The sequence below is a fragment of the Dermacentor albipictus genome, chromosome 1, assembly GCF_038994185.2.
Source record: "Dermacentor albipictus isolate Rhodes 1998 colony chromosome 1, USDA_Dalb.pri_finalv2, whole genome shotgun sequence".
In the NCBI taxonomy this organism is placed as follows: Eukaryota; Metazoa; Arthropoda; class Arachnida; order Ixodida; family Ixodidae; genus Dermacentor; species Dermacentor albipictus.
In genome coordinates, this window is record NC_091821.1 from 76,659,924 (window position 1) to 76,680,363 (window position 20,440).

Genomic DNA, 20,440 nt, shown 5'->3' on the forward strand with positions numbered 1-20,440 from the left:
TGTTCGGCCGGCGCGTGAGAGATTCCGACTGTCTGCGGTCAGCAATGCCTGGCAGCAGGGCCGTTTCTGTTCCGCGCCTTTTACAGATGTACGTAGCTCATGCACAGGTTGTGGTGGCCATGAGCAACGTTTTCACACATAGCCGGTATAGATAATTTTAACAACGTACCAGCATATGAAATCGTTATTTATTTATTACAGTGCAAATGGTTAGAATTTGATAGAAAAGAAAGAAGGAACTTGATAGGACAACTGGAAAGAGGTTCAGAAAATAATTATCCCCCTCCCTCATTGGCACCAGCAACACTTTTGTTGAAGTGCTAATTTTATCTCTGTGTACTACGTGCATCTGTATTCTTTTGCGTTGTAAGTTTTCACAAGGAAGCAGTGTTGCGTTAACTGGAACAGTCAAGGCACACAAGACAGAAGAAAAGTTGATTCTTGGGTTTTACATCCCAACACCACGATCTCATAAGGCATGCCATAATGGGGGCTCTGGATTAATTTTTTTTGCAGCTGGGGTTCTTTAACGCACCCCCAATGCACTGGACACGGGCCCGTTTTGACACGGGCGTCAAAAGAAGAGGTTGGAGGAGCCGTGTCACTTCACAAAGCCGCGCATTCTTTGCCACTTGCTCGAAGTCAGCCCGCCCGATCTTGTGAATCCACACTTTTCTTCGTTTTGCGTTGCGCCCGGCGGATGGTAAAACAAAAAGCTTTTTGCCGTCACTGGGTCTGTTGTGGCAACCGTAGGCGCAGCAGCACGGCATCGCAATTAAGCACTCGGCCCTAACACATTGTATAAAACTACCGCGCTCCTTCAAACCGCCTGCCGTACTTCGTCGCGCAGGCCCAAGCATGGGGGTCGCAGGCCCAAGATTGGGGGTCGCAGCGCGCTGGAAAGAAAAGATATACAAAAGCGCGGCGCCTGCTCTGCGCCAGAAAGAAAAAAATATACAAAAGCGCGGGGCCCGCTTTCACGTGACACAGATTGGCCAATGGGGGAGCGGAGGAGGCTGGGGCGACAGGAGGAGTGGAGGAGGAAGCACCTGGGTGAGCGGGGTGGCGGAAAGATCTAAGAATGGCGCTACTTTTGGAAAATTGAGGGGCTTTAGCGCTCCTGCATTGGCCACGCTATCTGTTGACTCTTTCTACAAGTTCGTACATTCGCCCCGACCTGTGTTACTCCATGTATTGAAGAGTACGGCGCGATTGCCACTCCCCACTTTCTCTTTGCTGAGTGGAGCGGTGGCTCCCTGTTCGCTGTATCATGCGTCGCGCGCGTGTGCTTATGGGTTCAAGGGTTGTTCTGCCATCTCCGCTGGTTTGAAGGTTTTTATTTTTCTTCTGTTGGTGTGCCTGCTACGGCGGCGCGTCAAGTTCAGGCGCACATGCCGTTGCCTCTCTGAAAAGAGTGACTCGTTGCTGCTTTCGCTCTCTCGCCGCACCCTCGCTTCCGACTTGCAGCAGTAAACGTAAAGCCCTTCGAACTTTGTTTAGCCTTTTTCCATCTCCCTCTGTCTTCTTGATCACGCAACGTCCCATTGCTCTCCGTTGTGCGGGCGGGCGACTGAAAGCGCATCCTCCCTGCGCGCGGTTACTTTCGGATGGCTCAGCGCGTGGGACCTTCGTCTGCTCATTGGAGCAGTGGCTCAATTCCGATTCAGAATACGAGCCGAGCTCGGATTCGGACTCGGACAGAGTCGCATGCGAGGAAGAGGGTTCCGCATCGTCAGATTCGGATGTTGAACGGATTTTATAGTCAGGCTGATGATGATGATGATGTTTACTAACAACAGCTGCAGAACACTGAAATGTGCATATTGCATTGACTATGTTATTTGTATACCAATCATAATCAAAAATAAATTGCTACGTTCATTCCCTGTTATGCTCGTTCCCTGAAACCAAGCCGACACTGGGGGTGCGTCACGGCCAGAAAGGTCCGACAGCGAAAGGGTTAATGTTGCCGTTCTAGCACGGGAAAGCTGCCAATTGTCAGCAACAAGAGTCGGGAAAACGGCAGGCAGGAAGGCACCATGGGGTTGCATGATTACTGCATAAAGCCACATATCAATACAGTCGAACCCACTTATAACAATATTCAAGTGCCACGAAAATTCCATTGTTATAACTGATAATTGTTATGACAGGGTTGCATGAAAAAATCAAAATAGGGGGATAGCAGAGCTGATATGAGAAAGCTATAATGGTGGGGAGGCCAGAGCCCCTCGCCACCACCTTCCTCTATCCGGGTGCTCCGATCGCGTGTAACAAGCCACAACTGTCGGCGTTTAAGAAAGGCACTGCTATAACAACTGCAAAGAGATGTCACGGGTGGCAAGCGATATGCGAGCACCGCCGAGGCATCACTTTGGTGGCCCCAAAAGGGGCCTTTTAAATGTTGCGAGAACGCTGCCACGGCAGCCTCTCAGCTTGATAAATGCAGAAGAAATGCTGAGGAGAGATCGCCACAAGCATCTCACCATGTACTTCTCACTGGCTTGCACGAGAAAAGCCTATGTCAGTCAGCCATGCATGCTTTACGCGAAGCTTGCCGACACCCTTCTCCAAGGCATCCAAGCACTCCACATAGTGCAGCGGAAGGTTCCTCGCGAAAACGAAGCCTCGGAGGGACTGAATCATGCCGGGCCCTATTGTGAGGACAACGTTGAGGCAGCCTGCCCTACCGGGTCATCGCTGCTGTCGTCGTCGTCGCTATCCGATGCAAGTATGTTCGTTACGATTGTCTCATCGGTTAGAAACACTTATTTTCCAAATCTATAGCCATGCACTTTTCGCCGGCAACGGCGTGCATTGCTGATAATCAGCGGGCGGATCAACCATGTTCCGTTTCGGTGGAGAGTCAAGCGAAGTTAAGAAACTGCGTGGCCGACTTCGACAAAACCAACAAAAACGAACGCAAGTGAGTAAGCTGTTCGCAGAACTGTACTGAATGAGGAGTGAGCGAGCAACATGTGAGCAATCTGCTTGCGGCGCAGTTGGCGCAGTCTGTTTGTGTTTCAGAGGGTGGGCGGCGTAAAGCTATGGGCGCAGCCCATTCATGTGCGGAGAGGTGGAAGGGCGACGGGAGAGAGCCATGCGGAGATGGCTAGAAAATGAGCGCGCGGCAGCTGTTGGAACAGTGACCCATCGTGCAGTGGCTCGAATTTTTCATTTTCTTCTTTTCTTTTCAAGGATTTCGCATTTCACTACCTTTCGGCTCGGAAACCCAGCAGCCAGACTTCATCGTTATAACCAATAATGCAGCGTCGGGGCATTGTAGTAAGCGGGTTATTTCACCATGGAAAACACACAAAAGTTGACGGTGCAGTAGCTTCTTATTGTTATAATCGATATATTGTTAAAACCGGTGTCGTTTTAAGTGGGTTCAACTGTAGTTATTTATTTTAATTTCAATGTTTTCATTGTTTTTGCGGTTGCCTACAGGTTAGACACCAGTGTAAGCAATGTTACGTCATTTAACAACAAACCCTGACCCTAATGTTTGATATAATGGATGCTTTTCTCTGGGTTATCACTGTATGTCGCAACAAGCGTTACTCGAGGTGGGTGCAGCCTTAAAGCTCTTGTCAAGCTTGTCAACCAGGAAATTCAAAGGGCATATAGGCCATTCCCCTCGCTGCAGACTCCCAACACCTTTCGTACTGGCAATGCGCCTTCTAAACATTGCACTACGAATTTACTGCCTGATATTACCACTTCTTGTTGCCTTATCGCCGTGCTTTCCAGTGTCATACAGGTTACATATTGAAAAGAACTCAAGGGTTGGGGGGAACATAATTGCCCCTTGGCTTTTGTCCTCCTCCGCACTAAATGTTTCTTTATTTTCAACCTCATCTGGCATCTCGGGTGCGCTCTGACTGGAAGCATTCCAAATGAGAAACACTCCTTTATAACTGTTTCACTGCACTGTCCACAGGTTTTAGTGGCTTTCGCTTTTTTCTATCACTTCGCCTTCTCTGCCGAATTCCTGAATTTGTAACGCCTCTTGGCACTCTTTCTGGTGCTCATTTCCGACTGCCTTTCTTTTCTTCCCATTGGCGGCTATTAGCCTGACCCTCTTCCTGAACTTCTATCGAGGAAATCGGAAAGATTTCCTCCTCCGGCTGAACTACGTCTCTGGAGCTAGTTGTTTCATCTTCTTTTTGTGCACTTTGTTCATCGGCGTGACTTATCTGCTGAGCTAGTTCGCATGCTTTGGACCTTGTCAAAACTATCACCTGGGCTTCAGCAAATGTGCACCCACTTTTAATCAGTAGCGACTCTGAGCTGTTCGAGAAAAGGTATAGCATTTTTCTGGTAGCCCATTGGAGACTGCTGCTACTGTCTCGATATCTCCGAAAGGTCCTTCAATCTGTACCTTTGCCATAGGTAGGCACGCTGAGTCTTTGCTGACGACCTGCCTTATTCCACGCGCATTCACGCACATAGTCCTCACTTTTCACTTACCTCTAATGGACGATATCTATGGTGGCTGCACAGTCTTCGAGTACCCTGCACTCTTTGCTATTTACCATTAGGTCTGTCATGTATGGCTTTAGAAGATTGATGCTAGTTGGATGATTGCTTATGCAAGTGCAACCATCACCCTTTCAGGTGATTTCGCTATGCCTTTGGCACGCCAAACCGCGACTAGTATCGTCTCGTTCTTTCTTTGTGGTTTGTTACCCTCGAGGGTAAGATTTTGGCCGTGGGGACGGCTTTTGATAGTACTGTGCACTGCTGCTCTGTGGCCTAAGCCATGGCTTGCCACATACTCATCGGCCAGCTGTGCTGCACTCTTTACAGACACGCCTTTCTGCCTTTCCTTAACCCAAAGGCGCACGTCCTCCGTCAGGGTCTCGTAAAACTGCTCTAAGCAGATAAAATCTGACAGCTTACTGGCATTATCCGCCCCTGCTCCGTTCACCCACTCTGAAAAATGACCCTTGAGGCTACATGCAAACTCAACAGATCTTTCGTTTGGCTTCTTTCTTTCCTGTCAAAATCTCCTGCTCCAAAATTCCTCTGTGGAAAGCTTGCATTTTGCGAGCGAACTCCACTGAATTATATACACCTGCCTTGGCTGTGCTCAGTCGGGCTACGACTTGCGAGGCTTCTTTCGGCACTAACGCGTAACACAACACACACATTTTTATGCAGCATCAACTTCGGTATAAACAGAAACTGGCCGAAGAGAAACTGCAACAGGATATTGTCTGCTGCAGTGACCGAACAAAAACGCAACTTTATTGCTGAACGCATCGCGGTCCCCCCTTTTGACTCAGTGACATTCACTATTGTGAACTTGGAGTCAGTGAATGCTTTGCTGATGTTTTTAAAGTGCAATACTTGCAACGGAGAAGTTTACATGGCCAAAGGTGACCGGGAATACGGCCTTGCTGTCAAGCTGCTGCCGTGTGTGCAAACCGCAGTGAGAGGTCGTCAGCGTCGAGTACGCCCTGACTCGATGCAGGACAACAAATCAACCCGTTTACTGTTAATGTGCTTGTCTCACGTGTAATGCAGGCTACTAGCAACAAACAAAGCACGCTGAGCGACATGTTTTCAACTATGAACATTTCACATTGTGGCCTCCACACGAAAACGTGGCAGACGTACATAAAAAAGCTGAGACCTGTCGCTACTAATGCTGCCAAGAAACTGACTAGTGAGTGTAGCGAGTTTGGTTCGTGAACTTTATGGCAAACTAAATTTGGACAACTCTGGTTTGTTGCTGTGTCTTATGGCGAATCGTGGATGATGCGCGAGTGTTTGTTGGATATTAGCATCTGTACCCTCATCAGTAGGCTTGTTTCGGATGATGCTGTCCTTGGCAACTTTTGCGTCAGGTGTGAATCGGGCCTAAAGGAGGTTGACGCCTCATAAAAAGGGGAAAGAGGGCCATCTGTGCCAGAAAAACACGACAAAGAAAGCTGGCAAAACGGAGGTAGAGGCTGCCTTCATCTTGTACAAGCGGTCTTTGGAGCGCCACAACTTCTGATACATAACTGTGCTTTCGGATGGCAATTGTCGAACATACTTTGCATTGCTAGAAAAGGAGGTTTATGGCTATATCCCTTCAATAAGGAAGACTGTGCAAATCGCACCAAAAAGCGTATGGGCATGGCCCTGCATAATTTAGTTGCCATATACAAAGGCCCGAGCTCAGAGACCCTGTCTGGAAATGGCTGGGTAACTGGCAACCTAATCAACAAATTGAGCTCGTATTACGGCTGGGCCCTAAAGACACCCAATGATGTGCATGCCATGAAAACTGCTGTGATGGCCACATACCACCATGTGAGATCAAATAAAACAGTGACCAACTGCATGTTTTGCCCAATGGGACCTAACTCTTGGGGTTCACAGAATGAGGGAATGGCTAGGGGCGAGCCTGCACCTAAACATCCTCCCTGCTTGCCTCCTCACATCTGTGAGGCGTTATTGGTCATATACAGAGGCTTTCTGACAAGAAGCTCTTGGTGTGATGCCAATGGGCAAAGACCCAGAACAGCGATGAGAGCTTGCACTCCATGATGTGGGCACTTGTGCCAAAAGAGCGCCATGCCTCATTGTTCACCATTGAAGTGGCCGTGGCTAAAGCAGTTATCAAATTTAATGCAGGCAAAGCTGAGGAGACATTCTGAAATAGCTTAGCCTGACCCTTGGCATACAAAGCACAACATGCATGGCTAAAAAAGATTAGCGCTGTTTTGTGGCTTCAGCACATAAGCACTCATCCGGTGAAAACTTGCAGCAGACCTTGGAAGAAGACTCTGAAGGGTGCTAACAGTCTAGTTCGACTACATGCCTGGGGCATATTAGTCTATTCGATGTGTAAATATGTTGATATATTTTACTGCTGACTACATAGCATTACATAACATTTGCAGAATTTTTTCTAATTTTCTCTAAACACAGTTTTTAGCTACTTGTTTGCTGTGTCAATATGTTTGGACCCAAGACAGCTAAGGATATAAAAAAAATTTTGCAGCATGCAGCTATAAGTGTAGGGAAGGTAATGTTGAGGGCAAATTATTCCTTTACAGCTGCAAAAATGTTTGTTTAAGTTTAATTATAATCCTCGTTATTCATGCTGAAAACACTAAACTTCATTGTAAGTTGAGAAATAATTGTCAGATTCGAAACCGGCTTGCAGTGCTTCACTTCTTATGCACTATATGTTAACAGCTTAATGTAAAATGGGTATATTTTTATTGTTTCAGCAAACAATATAATGAAATTACAAAGTATTTCAAGAACTACATGACATATTTAAACTATAATTTGGAATTTAAAATCAGCACAAAAGCTGAACAAAGTTGTGCAGTTTAATCAAATTTGGTCAAGAAGTAACAAAATTATCTTACCAACCCATGCCCCTTCTTAGGTTACTGGAAGCCTTCAGCATTTGGTTTTCATGTCTTTTCATAGTAAGGCCACATATACAGTGGTACCTCAGTTCATAAACTAAATTTGTTCTGGTACTCTGGTCGCAAACAAAAGCAGAGTTTACCCGTTGGAAACAATGTAAATGTGATTAATCTGTTCACACTCAAGATATTTGTGTAATTTATTCAAACAGAAATATAAAAACAAGTTCACTACTGTAAAGTGACTGTATGGAGACAGAGATAACACACAGTTTTGGTGGGAGGAAAAGGAAGAAAGAGTGGTGTCTGGCAGTTACTGGTAAAAGTCACTCTCAGTAAGAATATTGTGGGGATTTCCTTCAAGGGCTTCCTCCCCTATTCTTTGTCTCTTAGCTGCATGCTCAGTTCTGGCAAACAAAAAATATGTCCGCTGTGACTTGTCTTTGGCTGTGCTGATCATTCATCTGGAAATGAGACCTTCCTGTGATTCATCAGATTTACACTCTTTTCATTACAGTCAATGTTGGGGTAGTGCTTCTCGAAGGAGTCCTGGCACTAGTTTATTTTTTCTAGAGTTGATAGCGCTGCTTTTTGTGCCTCTGTCATCTTCCTGAGTAGAAAGTTCCTTGAGAAGGACCATCTAAGTAATGTTATATTAAAGGTGTTGTAATAGCTCGTGGGACATCATCGAAGTGTCGCACAAGCTATTTCTGGGAGCCCGATACGAAGTTTGTAAACTGAATTGTTCATGAAGAGAAGTACCCGTAAACCGAAGTACCACTGCAAATGATAGTGAACTTTTTTTTTCATAATTAAAGTATGTATTTGGTTATAAGGCAGTCACGTTTATAAGATTAGGGTAGCCCTCAAGAAAAATAAATGTGCACACTAATATAAGACAATATACAGTAGCCAGCAGAGTAGAGTGCTTACTTCAATCTGAGGCGAATATTTTTAAAATTTTTTTTCAAAGAAAATGGCTCTGAAAATTGCCTCTGTGTTACAATAGGATACAAAACAAAAACAAATCATAATCACAACATAGCAACAGAGCACATTTTTGTGAAGGTTGCTGAGAGTTCATTTTGTGCTTGATGGTGACCTGTGTGCTTGGTATCTATGCTCAGGGAAATGCAAATGGCAATGACAATGTGCCGTGTTCACTGAAAGCTCATTTTTAAAAGAAAAGTTATATTCTTCGTTGAAGCTAGTGGTGACAGGCACAGAGTACGACATGCTGTGGTCAGTTGACAGCAACAAGGAGCTCTCCAACACTTATGACCATGGGCATTGTGAATAAATTTCCATTTTGTGACCGTAAAATCCACACATCTCATCTTTTCTTATAGCGAATGTGGGGGGGGGGGGGGATATTTTGGTATCTATATATATTTTAATCAGGCACACATTAGATTCGGATACTTTTGTTTCTTACTTTGAACCCGCGAAGATTTGGTGTGTGCTAGATCTGGGGGCGCGTTAGAATGGTTAAATACGGTATACAGATTCAGTGAAGCATGCCTGAAAGACCCAATGATCTCTAGTCCAAAAAACTGACTCACAAGGGGGTAAAGGTGCGTATTCCTCAAGCTGGCGAGCTTGTGAATGCAGTGCACCATCTCCGTGTGCATTTTGATCATTTCCATGCTGTCGCTATAGACGGGAAAGTATGGTGAGAGCTTGAACCAAATTAGCATCACCTGGCAACTTGAACAGAAAGGTGGACTGCTTTCCACTATCAGAATGATTGCGGTTTTGCAACTTTCATTCTGCGGCACTTCTTGCTTCATCGTGGCACAGATAGTGAAGGTGGAGCTGACTGATAATTCTAAGTGACGGAAATTCCTAACAGGAGACAACAGTGTTACCCAAGACCATCTCACTGTTTATGTTGTGTTAACCAAAACACGTTGGGCGCGTAGATGTGCAGGATGCACATGGAAATGTACAGGCTCTCTTATTTTGTTATAGTGCAAGCTCGACAAGGACAACAGAAGGCACATCTGACACACACAGCGCTGTGTGTGTAAGATGTGCCTTCTGTCGTCCTTGTCAAGCTTGCGCTATAACAAAACAAGATATGCCGTACCAACAAGCCCCTATTGCTATCCTCATGTACAGGCTCGCCAGCCCTGGCTTGGCTTGTCCAATTGGCTTACCTGGCAACTACTGGATGAACTAGATTATGAAAGCTGCAAGAAGAGTAGCGTCCTTTGGCTAGTTTCATTATTTTGGAGCTGCCGGCAATGCACCGAAGCAAAAAAAAAAAAGCTTGCTCTTTCTGTTCACAGTGGTGTGAAGTTTTCATGCCATCTTGCAGGGAAAGCTTATTGAACGGTTCGCTGTAGCATCACTGCAATTTTGGTAGTCCTTATACATAATGTACATGAGGGGGCTATTCGTGGCGCCATAACGATCAGAATTCTTTATCTCCGAAATCGGTCAGAGACTGAACTGACTGGGAAGGTTTAGTTCATTCCTAATATACTGCAGAGCAAAAAAATTTTAACGCGGGCTAGTAAGCATTACTTTCTGGCATTTTCCACAGCTGCTCTCCACCAGCTGTCGAGGCAGGGCTTTGTTCTTTTGATGGCTCGTTGATGACAGTGACCAAAGGCATTTGTTCGGTTTGTATTGGAGTGATGGCAAATATTGCTTTACCTGCCAGTGTTGCTAAATCTACGTTGCCGTCTAATACCGGTGTCACACGGGCACTTTCTATTGTAATAGAACGTGAGCAAAATTTCATTTCCCAATCACGATCGGCTCCATTTCGTGAGCTTTTGCAGAGGAACAAATTGCGATCAAAAGTGCCCATCTGACAGTGGTACGAAAAATGGATGGGCGGCAATATGATGCTGCCACTGCCATGTTGAAACTTAGACCATAAGGTACGCATACATATAAGGAAGGCAAGACGGGGGGGGGGGTGACTTCGAAGCTAAAAATCTTCAGAACAATCTTCACCTTATATATTTGAATAGTTAGGTATTGCATTTGTTATAAGTGGGTTTGACTGAATGCAATGTCTGGTGCAAAGGTTTGTGTAGTACATTCCTAAAAAAAAAAAATTGTAAATCCTGTATATTAGAAGTTGCTAGCTCGGATAACCTTAACATCTGATTATTTACTGGTGGATAAATTTTCATTTCAGCCGGAGCGCATTGATCCACCAGATCCATCAAAGCCTGATTATGATATTCGGGCAGATGTGTGGAGCCTTGGCATTTCTATGGTGAGTGTGCCTTCTTAAATAAGGTTGCAGGCAAGTCTTTAGTGGCGAATGAGTCTTTCTGTTGTTTGAAATGATTAGGTAATGGTACTGTCTTTAGGTGAATTTTGACACATTGAAGTTTCATACCTATGCCATCACTCTCAAAAAGGCATTACAATGCACTTGTTTTGCAGGCACCTACATTTATACATTTCCTTTGGTTTAATTTAAAAAAGAAAACAATGGCTCTTCAGCTGTAATTTTAGTGCCGTATTCAAGGTCTTGAAAACCTATAATGGAATCCTTAGAAATGCTTCAACTTTATTTTTGACTAAGCTCCTTGGATTCTGTTTGGTCGATTGGATGCAGTTAAAAAATTAATTCAATTTCATTAGTACATATCTGGAAATTATTTCAATCGCATTAATAACTTGGGGTGTTCTTTGGCTCTGAGCTTTTTTTTTTAATTTGTGCCCAGTTGACAGCATCTACATTCCTAGGGGCAGTGCCTTTTTTTTTTTTTTGCCCGCAAACATGTGTTGCTTTTAAAAATGCCTGGGCATCCTGAATTTTTTCACGAAGACTACTATGAATCTCGTTTGTTTGCTTGTCTTTGTTGAGAAAATTGACTGTGAGCCACCGTGTATAATTATCTCAATAATGCAACGTTATTTAACTGTTGCCGACTGCTTCTTGCAGGTTGAGCTTGCCACTGGCCAGTTTCCTTATCAGGATTGCAAAACTGACTTTGAAGTTCTAAGCAGAGTCCTCCAGGATGAGCCCCCTTCTTTGCCTGGTGATGGCACCTTTTCACCTGAGTTCTGCTCCTTTGTCAGGCAATGGTGAGTTGACGCCATTTTGTGCTTCTGGAGTTGCAGAAATTTGGTGGCAGCCTTTATAGGCAAGGCGTTTATGTTTTCTGCTCATTTTTTCAGCCTCACAAAAGACTACAACAAGAGGCCAAAGTACAAGAAACTGCTGGTGAGTATGGTTTTCTGTGGATGTCAGCAGGGTAATATTTAGACGTCGTATAGTAGACTTCCATTAATTTGACTTTGGTTAGCTTGAAGAGAGAAAGAGTAAAAGTAGTCCAGAAGCAGGCCAACCCAGGCACAGTAATGGTAAAAGCAGACGAATTCAGGCTGGTGCTTGCAAACAAGTATGCAGCTTTAGAACAGGAAGAAGATAACATAGAGGTAATGAGTTAAATCATAACTAGGCTGATTTCAGAAGCAGCAATTGAAGTGGGAGGCAAGGCACCTAGGTAAGAAGTAGGTAAGCTCTCCCAAGTAACAAAGGACCTAACAAAGAAACGACAAAACATGAAAATGTCAAACTCAAAAGATCAGATAGAATTTGCTGAACTGTCAAAACTGATCAACAAGAGGAATGTAAGGAATATTTGAAGTTATGACATGGGAAAGATTGAGGAAGCAATAAAAGATGGCCACAACATGAAATCAGTGAGAAGAAAACTTATCGTAGAAAAAAAGCAATATGTATGCACTTGAGGATTAGCAGGGTAATTTCAACAGCAATTTTGATGATTTATTAAAAGCAGCAGAAGAATTCTGTACTGACCTGTAGAGTACCCAGAGCAGCCATGCTACATGAGTTCCGAGTACTAGTGAAGAACAGGATACAGAAACTCCTCCTGTAACTAGCGATGTGGTCAGAAGGGCCTTGCAAGACATGAAACGGGGAAGAGCGGCAGGTGAAGATGGAATAACAATTGATTTAATCAAAGATGGAGGTGACAATGCTTGGAAAACTGGCGGCTCTCTATACGAAGTGTCTATCGACTGCAAGGGTCCCAGAAAACTGGAAGAATGCAAACATTATACTAATCCACAAAAGGGAAGATGTTAAAGAATTAAAAAAATTATAGGCCTATTAGCTTACTCCCAGTATTATATAAAATATTCACCAAGATAATCTCCAATAGAATAAGGACAACACTGGACTTTAGTCAACCAAGGGAACAGGCAGGTTTTAGGTAGGGATACCTTACAATGGATTGCAACCATGTAATCAACCCAGGTAATGAAGAAATCTGCAGAGTACTATCAACCTCTCTATATGGCTTTCATAGATAACAAAAAGACATTTGATTCAGTAGAGATACCAGCAGTCTTAGAGGCATTGCATAATCAAGGAGTACAGGAGGCACACAGGAATATCTTGGCAAACATCTACAAAGATTCCACAGCTACCTTGGTTCTCTGCAAGAAAAGTAGAGTTACCTATTAAGAAAGGGGTCAGGCAAAGAGAGATACTCTCCAATGCATTTCGCTGCATGCTTAGAAGTGTTCAAGCCATTAGACTGAGAAGGCTTAGGAGCGAGGATCAACTGTGAATTCTTGGCAGTCTTCAGTTTGCAGATGACATTGTCCTGTTCAGCAACACTGGGGATGAAATAAAACAAATGATTGAGGGCCTTAACCGAGAAAGTGTTAGAGGGGTTGAAGATAAATATGCAGAAGGCAAAGATAATGTTCAATAGCCTGTACAGGAGTATGCTTATCTAGGTCACTTACTCACAGGGGACTCTAATCATCAGAAAGAAATTTACAGAATAATAAAAATGGGTTGGAGTGCATATTGCAAGCATTAACAAATCCTGTCTGGGAGCTTACTACTGTCGTTGAAAAGAAAAGTGTAGAGTCATTGCATTCTACCGGTTCTAACACATGGGGCTGAAACTTGGGTGTTAATACAGAAGCTCAAGAACAACTTGTAAGGATTGCACAGAGAGCGATGGAGTAAAAAATGTTAGGCGTAACGTTAAAAGACGGAAGAGAACGGTGTGGATCAGAGAGCAAATGTGGATAGCCAAAATTCTAGTTGACATTAAGAGAAAAAAAAGATGGAGCTGGGCAGGCCATATAATCAGTAGAGTAGATAATCGTTGGACCATTAGAGTCACAGAATGGGTGCCAATAAAAGGGAAGCGCAGTGGAGGATGACAGAAAGTTAGGTGAAGAGATGAAATTAGGAAATTTGCGGGCGCAAGTGGGAATCAGCTAGCGCAAGACAGGTGTAATTGGAGATTGCAGGGAGAGGCCTTCATCCTGCTGTGGACTTAAACATAGCCTCATGATGATAAATTTGATTCCAACCGGAGGTCCTGGCTGGCACCCATGCATTTCTATGGGCCCATACTTTCCTTATTTCAATCCTAAGATTGTACCTCACCGGATAATTCGTGCTTGGCCAGTTAGCATGCATGTGCCTGAATCCTATGGGGTGAACCCAATAGCCACTCCTTTAGTGGCAACAACCATCTTGGCGAAGCTTAGGTGCAGTGAATACTTTGAACACACATAATCAAATCTCCTGTCGAAAATGGCGATTTTCAGCCTGCCCTAGGAAGATGTTGACGTAATACGTAGCTCACAATGTCTGGTTACATAGGATAAAAAACCAAAACTGCCTGTGCAGCGTTGGTATGCTTTACCGCACAATATAAATGTACTGCGGTAAAGTTGATTTTGAAAACCGTGCGGAGAAGCTGACATTAAAGGGACCTTGAAACGATTTTGACGATGTTGTACTAACGTACTGAGTCAATATGGTAGGTCCTTCTGATCATTAATTCATGCATATAAGTGCTCCGCGTAGAACGTGTAATTTATTATAATGATTTAAAAGTGTATGTCGCTACCAAACACAGCACACCACTCCCCTGAGGTTTCGGCTGCCGCTGACCAAATGATGCGAGGTGACCATGTGACGCCATTAGGACAAACTATCCAGCTAACTGCCCAGGGTGCATCATGGATAAATTTTCCAACTTTATGGTGAACAAATGTTGTTTGTAATAGTTGGAATGTTAGTGAATTTGTTTCTATAAAGAAGAAAGGAACAGAAAGAGAATCCACATGAACAATTTATCACTACACTCGAACACTTCCGACATACAGCAAGCATCGCCTGCTTGTGTTACAACGTGCTTCGCATTGACAAGACCTGTGCGGTCAGTGTTGTTCTCAATCTTTCTTTTCGTGAACATCATGGTTCGCCCTTGTTTTGTTGTGCGCCGCAAACGTAGTGAATGGCAATATGTCAAGCTGCGACATCGTGTCCCTCTGCAAGGCAGCAGATGAGCGGAGTGGCTGCAGCACATCGGACTGTTAGTATCCGTCTGGCGCCAGCAACTATCTATGCGTTTGCAGCCGTCACTTCACACCGAAGGATTACTACCACAATAAAGTTTAGTGTGTGCAGTATTCGGTAAACACAGGCACAAGTGGACTGAGTGTTTTACGGCATGAGCGGAGGTGCACACATGAACTGCCTGCATGGTGCAGCCATCTGGGGTGCGATCTTGTACGCGTTCCAAAATAGAACGGAGGCGGTTCGTTCCACCAAGCCAAATACGATTCGTCAATTTGAACCGTGCCGAACGCCATGACGTCAATTGCGGCGTGATATCTGCTATCAATCATTCCGTGTCGTCTGCTATCGGACGAACGGAACGGAACATACCGCCTATTTCGTGACGTAAAGAACGAACCACCTCCGTTCTATTTTGGAACGCGTACAAGATCGCACCTCTGGTGGCACAAAGCTCAACCAAACACTGAGCTAATATAGCACTAACCAAGTGTATTCTACTTTGCTGCTGGTGTAAATTTTCGGCAGGAGCGCAAAGCCTGTTTCACATGCAAGCGATTTTGGGCCAGAAGCAGCACTGCGCCCCTCATGTGAGCAAGCCTCTTTTCTTAATACCGGTTTTCAGAGCGGCACGCACCACTGCGATCATAATTGAAAGAGTTGGAAAAATTCACGAGCGGTGAAAGAGGCAACCAGTGCCTTGAGTGGTGACGTTAAATTACATGGCAGGGGTGTGGCCGGAGCGTGGGTGGTGCGGGGAACTCACTCGCTCGAGCAGATGGTTCTAGCAGATGACATTTGTAGCAGACGACTTCCACTGCCAATTTGCAATGTCTTGTGGTCTTCAATGAGCTGTTCATCCTCAAGTTGTGCAGTGTCCACTTATTTGGTATGCTAAAATGAAGGATTTTCGCCAAAAGGTAAGAGGAGGATTCTTTGGGAAGAAATTACGGACTGAAGCTGAAGGTACTCGTTGTCGCAACTGACTCGTACTTCCATAAAGTAAAAGTTGGCGTTGTTTGAATCGGCCATGTCCGTTGGTGCTTTGGAAGTGCTGCTTGTTTCAATGTGTCGTTTTTGAGTTACAGTCTCTGGAGCAAAATTGTCCGCACATGCTGTTTTCTTCTTTTTGCCTCTTCCCCCCTCCCCCGATGGTGACTCCATATGGGTCCAGACAAATAGGACGAAACAGCAGTTCATAATTTTCGTTCAAAGTGCGCAGTTTTTTTTTTATATATATATTTACAACTCCGAGCTAGTGCGTTCATAGATTTGGTTGGTATTGTTTATTCAGTTTAAATGTCACGTACCCCGAGCTCTACAAGGGCCGTCACCTTTTTACTCGAATGCCTAGTGGCAAAAAGGGATACGAGCTTTTTTGAAAGCCATCTATCGGACTCTTTATCCAGGTTACCGAGAGGGCACCCGAACGCCTTGTGACATTTGAAAACAAGAGCCGTTGGCAGGTATACATGTGCTTCAAGCCCAAATCACGGAAATACGAACCAACCCATTCCTTTCCTTCCATATGACTAATTCTGTGTGCCTGTACTTAGCAAGACTTTTAAGCTGTCACCTATAAAGAGCTAAAAGAGAAATAAATGTTAATAAAGAAGTTGTTCTAGACACACAATAAATTTATTGTCTAGAAGGTTTACAAGTGCTGAAGCGGAGCACCAAATTAATACACCGATGAAACCCGCAGCTCAAGCGTGCCAAAACGTGGAAATGTGGAGCAAGGCACAGCCCTTGAAGACCGATGAAACGCGCGACTCGCGGGTGCTTTCCACAAGCAACGCTGTGCATCGCAGCGACATGCGTCGCGCCAAAACGAAGCTGCGTCTGCGTGTCGTGGTGCTGCTCAGCTGCCGTGACCAACGCCGTGCCGTTGCTTGCATTTGAAACAGGCTTAATCTTGAACACATTGTCTTTTTAAGTGTTTCGAATGTTTTACACTTGGTGACAGCATTATTAGCTCTGTGTTTGGCTGGTTAAGCTCTGCGCCAGCAGTGGCTGTACCTTGCAGGCCAATTGGGCTGTTCACAGCACGTTCATGCTAAAACTCCTTCATCAGAGTGGTAGCAGTATGGAGGGGCTTTAGTGTACGCCCAGCTTGCCTGTGATTACTGGAAAACTGGACATGCTCTGCGCTGCAACAGAATTCTCACAACACACGCTGCTTGGATAGCTCTTGCTGGGGATCGAGAGCCAGGTGACTAGTGGAGAGGTTGGAGAGGCTTTGTGGGCTGGCTCCAAGACAACAGGAAGTACTGGAAGTAGACGACACGGCATCACATCATGACAGAGCCAGTGAAGCAGAGCTTAGCCTTGTTGACACGGTGAACGAGTTGAGGGCAAAAAGTATGGCTAGGGAGGAGGGTAACTCGTAATTGACCATAGCTATCCTAATATGAGATGCTTCACTTAAATTGTGACGCAAATGTTTTATTGTAGCTGTACCCTACTTGTCTACAAAATTTGTCCAAACCGTTTCAGGGACCCTTTAAGAAACCGGCTGCTATTGTGCAACATATATTAAACACTTGCGTATTTTTCTTGCTAAAATATTGCGTGCGCATTATGTTTCTACATTGTAGTGATGCTACAGCTGTGCCAATTGTGCCGAGAGGCAACCTCTGCTACATCCTGCTAAATTTCAGGAAAATGTGAGAAATCTACGCCCACTCTGCACCGAAAGGGTTGCTTGCGCTTTCAAGACAAAAAAAAAAACGGAACTATGCCCTGAAGAGCTGTTTTACCGCACCATCTAAAGTGGCATCACCTTGTTCAACGGCTGCGTTAGCTTCGCGGTGGGCAGAGTCAAGGGATCGTACTGATGTTTCTTTCGTGGGTTGCTGTCTATATTCAATACATTTCAACCCAACGTGTGCGGGTTGCTTAGGCAACGGGACAACCTCGAGTTTCTGGTGGCAGCGAGAGATCACGTTGGCACAGAGCCAGATCCCGTGCTCCTGTATGACCAATGTAAAATGGTGACCGAAGTTTCAGATGCTGTGTGGTGTCTCGCTCGACTTTTTTAACATAACACGCACGTTGCCGCACACAAGGCCGCCATCAACAAATTTTCCGCTTTTTAATTGGTCGCCTATCGCCTGTTTTTCTTGGAGTAGCGATTTCAAGGCGTAAGAATGGTGTGTGGCTGCTACCCAGAGCTTGGTCGACTCGTCACCAAACAGCATATTTCGCCGTTGAATACTGACGAAGTGCCATTGGTTAAACCTTGCTGTTTCGTATACCGCCCTGACAAAATCAGCTGCCAGCTGGCGCGGTGGCGGCCAGGTCATCGCGGAGAAATGGCCTCCAGCATGTCCGGACCAGTAAACCGCTTCGTTGATTGGGCGTGAGATCGCAGGCTTGACTGGTTGCCGAAAGCCGAAATTAGGGCCGCGGGTGAATGCCAGCGAGTACAGCGAATGCTTTCGCGAAGTTTGCTTTCATCCATACTGGACGGTTCTTCGGGATTTGTTTACTTTGACCCACTGGATAATTTGATCGATTTTGCTGGTCCCATCAGGGTCAAATTAATGAAAGTCGACTGTATGTACTTTGTACTTTTGAATGCAGGCACAGTAACGTGTTTCTCTCCTTCGTTGTAAAAAGTTACGTACTGTGCAGTGACGGAGCAACTGCTCAACATTAAAAATGTCAGGTTGAGGAGAGATAGAGTGTGTTATACCCCTGTTAAGCGGGCAAGTTATGTGCACTTACGGGGAGTGCACTTCGGGACCTTCAGTGACACTTTAGGCTAGGCGGTGCTAAATGGGAAAACAGAGCGCACTCACACTAAAAACAATGGCGACCAACTAAAACCATGTTTTCTAAAAAGCGATTGCATTAGTTGTATTATAAATGAAAAACAATCATAATCTATATTTACTCAACAAAAAACTAAGATATTTTTATCGTAAGAGTGTTACAAGTCAAGGCCGGTCAAGACAAATGCCTAGCCAATCCAGAATAAGATGGTGGCATGCGACGAGGCGGCCTTTGATCCTGCTAGAACAGAATATCAGCGAGTTCTGTTCTGAATATTTTGTTAAAAGCTGTTCAACAGCTAGAATGAACTTCTGTGTCCTTTTGCTATGCATTGCATTTTGTATCGTTAGAACCCCTGGCGGCGAGGCTACGCACTCGACCAGCAAAGTGCATTCTGTGAACGCACTATGTTCGGAGTGCACTCTTCTGTGAGTGCACTCCGCTTGTGCCGCTTAGATTTGGGAAAGCGCACTTAAAACCGAGTGCACTCTCCCTAAGTGCATTTAAATTGCCTGCTTGACAGGGGTATTATTAGTGTACGCTATAAATAGGTCCAACAGCATCAATCTGAATTTGGCCTAGTTGCTCATTGTGACAGCAAAACATAAATGGTAATATATAATCTTTCGCTTAGTCTCGTCTCTCTTTAAAGACAAATTATGGACACTGTTTTGTTGCCATTTTTGATATGAACTGAGAGGCCTAACAAAAGGCATCACTATTGCCACGAAAGTGCATTGATTTTCATATCCCAGATGATGCCACAGTGTTTGGTGTTGGCCATATGTTTGTCATGCAGAATTCTATTCTAAAACTCTCGGCAAGTACATGCATATAGCAAGGCTGTATACATTTCGTGTGCAACCACGTAACAGCCAAAAAGCTGTATTAAAAATGTCCAGTGCTCCTTTAAGCTCATTGTAAGAGACTGGGTGAGATAATATAACAGGTTTATCGCAATGCTTCTCCTTTTTGCGCTTCCTCAGTGGCCAGAGGGGCACTGCACCTAAGTTATCACTAGGCTCGGCTGCTAACGAACTGCGTCGATGAAAAATAAAATTGAGTGAAAAAATTCTTAAATTATATCGGCTGATATCTTCATGTTACCAAATACTTCATTACATTGAGCTTGAATCTCTTTATCCTGCAGCATCCATTTTGCTGTGCACTTGGCTGATGATGATACTATAATGCATATTTTAAAAACATTGGCATGTTTTTGCTTGCAGTAAACAATTTTACCAAAATTTCATTGCTATGTGTGTAAGTAAGCAATGTGCAGTTTATTCTTGCGTAAGCGTTACACACCTGTATGTCTTGAATTAAATGTTCAAGAATTTTGAAATTTCAGATTTTATTGTGTAGGGGCTGTGTCCCCCTCTCCAGAGCACAGCTCATTTAGCACTGGCTGTGTCATTGCGATTGTGTGAGAACTTGTGATATGGCATGCACACTGCATTATTTCCATGTGGCATCAGTGTGGCATATTTTGATAAACGGAGGAGATTTTCTTAGTTTTGGCGTTGTCACTTAATTGTATCCAGCTCCATGAAGCTAGTTACGTCACTTTTTTTCTGTGTCATGCATCATACCAATATGTGAGATCATTTGTGGCACCTTCTTTACTGATCCAAAGAGTGCGTACATGTGTCAATTTAGCATGCTTGTGTACAGCTAAGGGTGTCCACTGTCATTAATTGGGAACTTCTGTCATTGTGGCACATTGCTACCAGTGCACATTAGATATTCGTCAACTGCATAGATTTCACGCGCCCTTATAACATGGACATGGCTCAACAAAAAGTGCCGGGTTCTTGTAATATGTAGTTGTATCCTTGCTTATAGTGCAGTGGTTAACAGCAGAGAGTGTGGATGGTTCTGCTTGTCACGCTGCACTTGCATATTGCTATTAACAGATCTCGTCTCTGTACCAAATGTTTTCTCAGTGAGTTTT

At 44.4% G+C, this 20,440-nt stretch overlaps 1 protein-coding gene across 1 annotated transcript in view; it reads left to right on the top strand.

Annotated features, from left to right (window-relative positions):
- The window catches only part of LOC139048122 (dual specificity mitogen-activated protein kinase kinase 7-like), a 73,447-nt gene that overhangs the window by 43,700 nt on the left and 9,307 nt on the right, over window positions 1-20,440 (top strand). Inside the window, exons 6-8 of the mRNA XM_070522605.1 lie at window positions 10,534-10,614; window positions 11,293-11,435; window positions 11,529-11,574. Coding sequence (XP_070378706.1) covers window positions 10,534-10,614; window positions 11,293-11,435; window positions 11,529-11,574 — 270 coding nt within the window. The remainder of the gene's footprint in view (window positions 1-10,533; window positions 10,615-11,292; window positions 11,436-11,528; window positions 11,575-20,440) is intronic.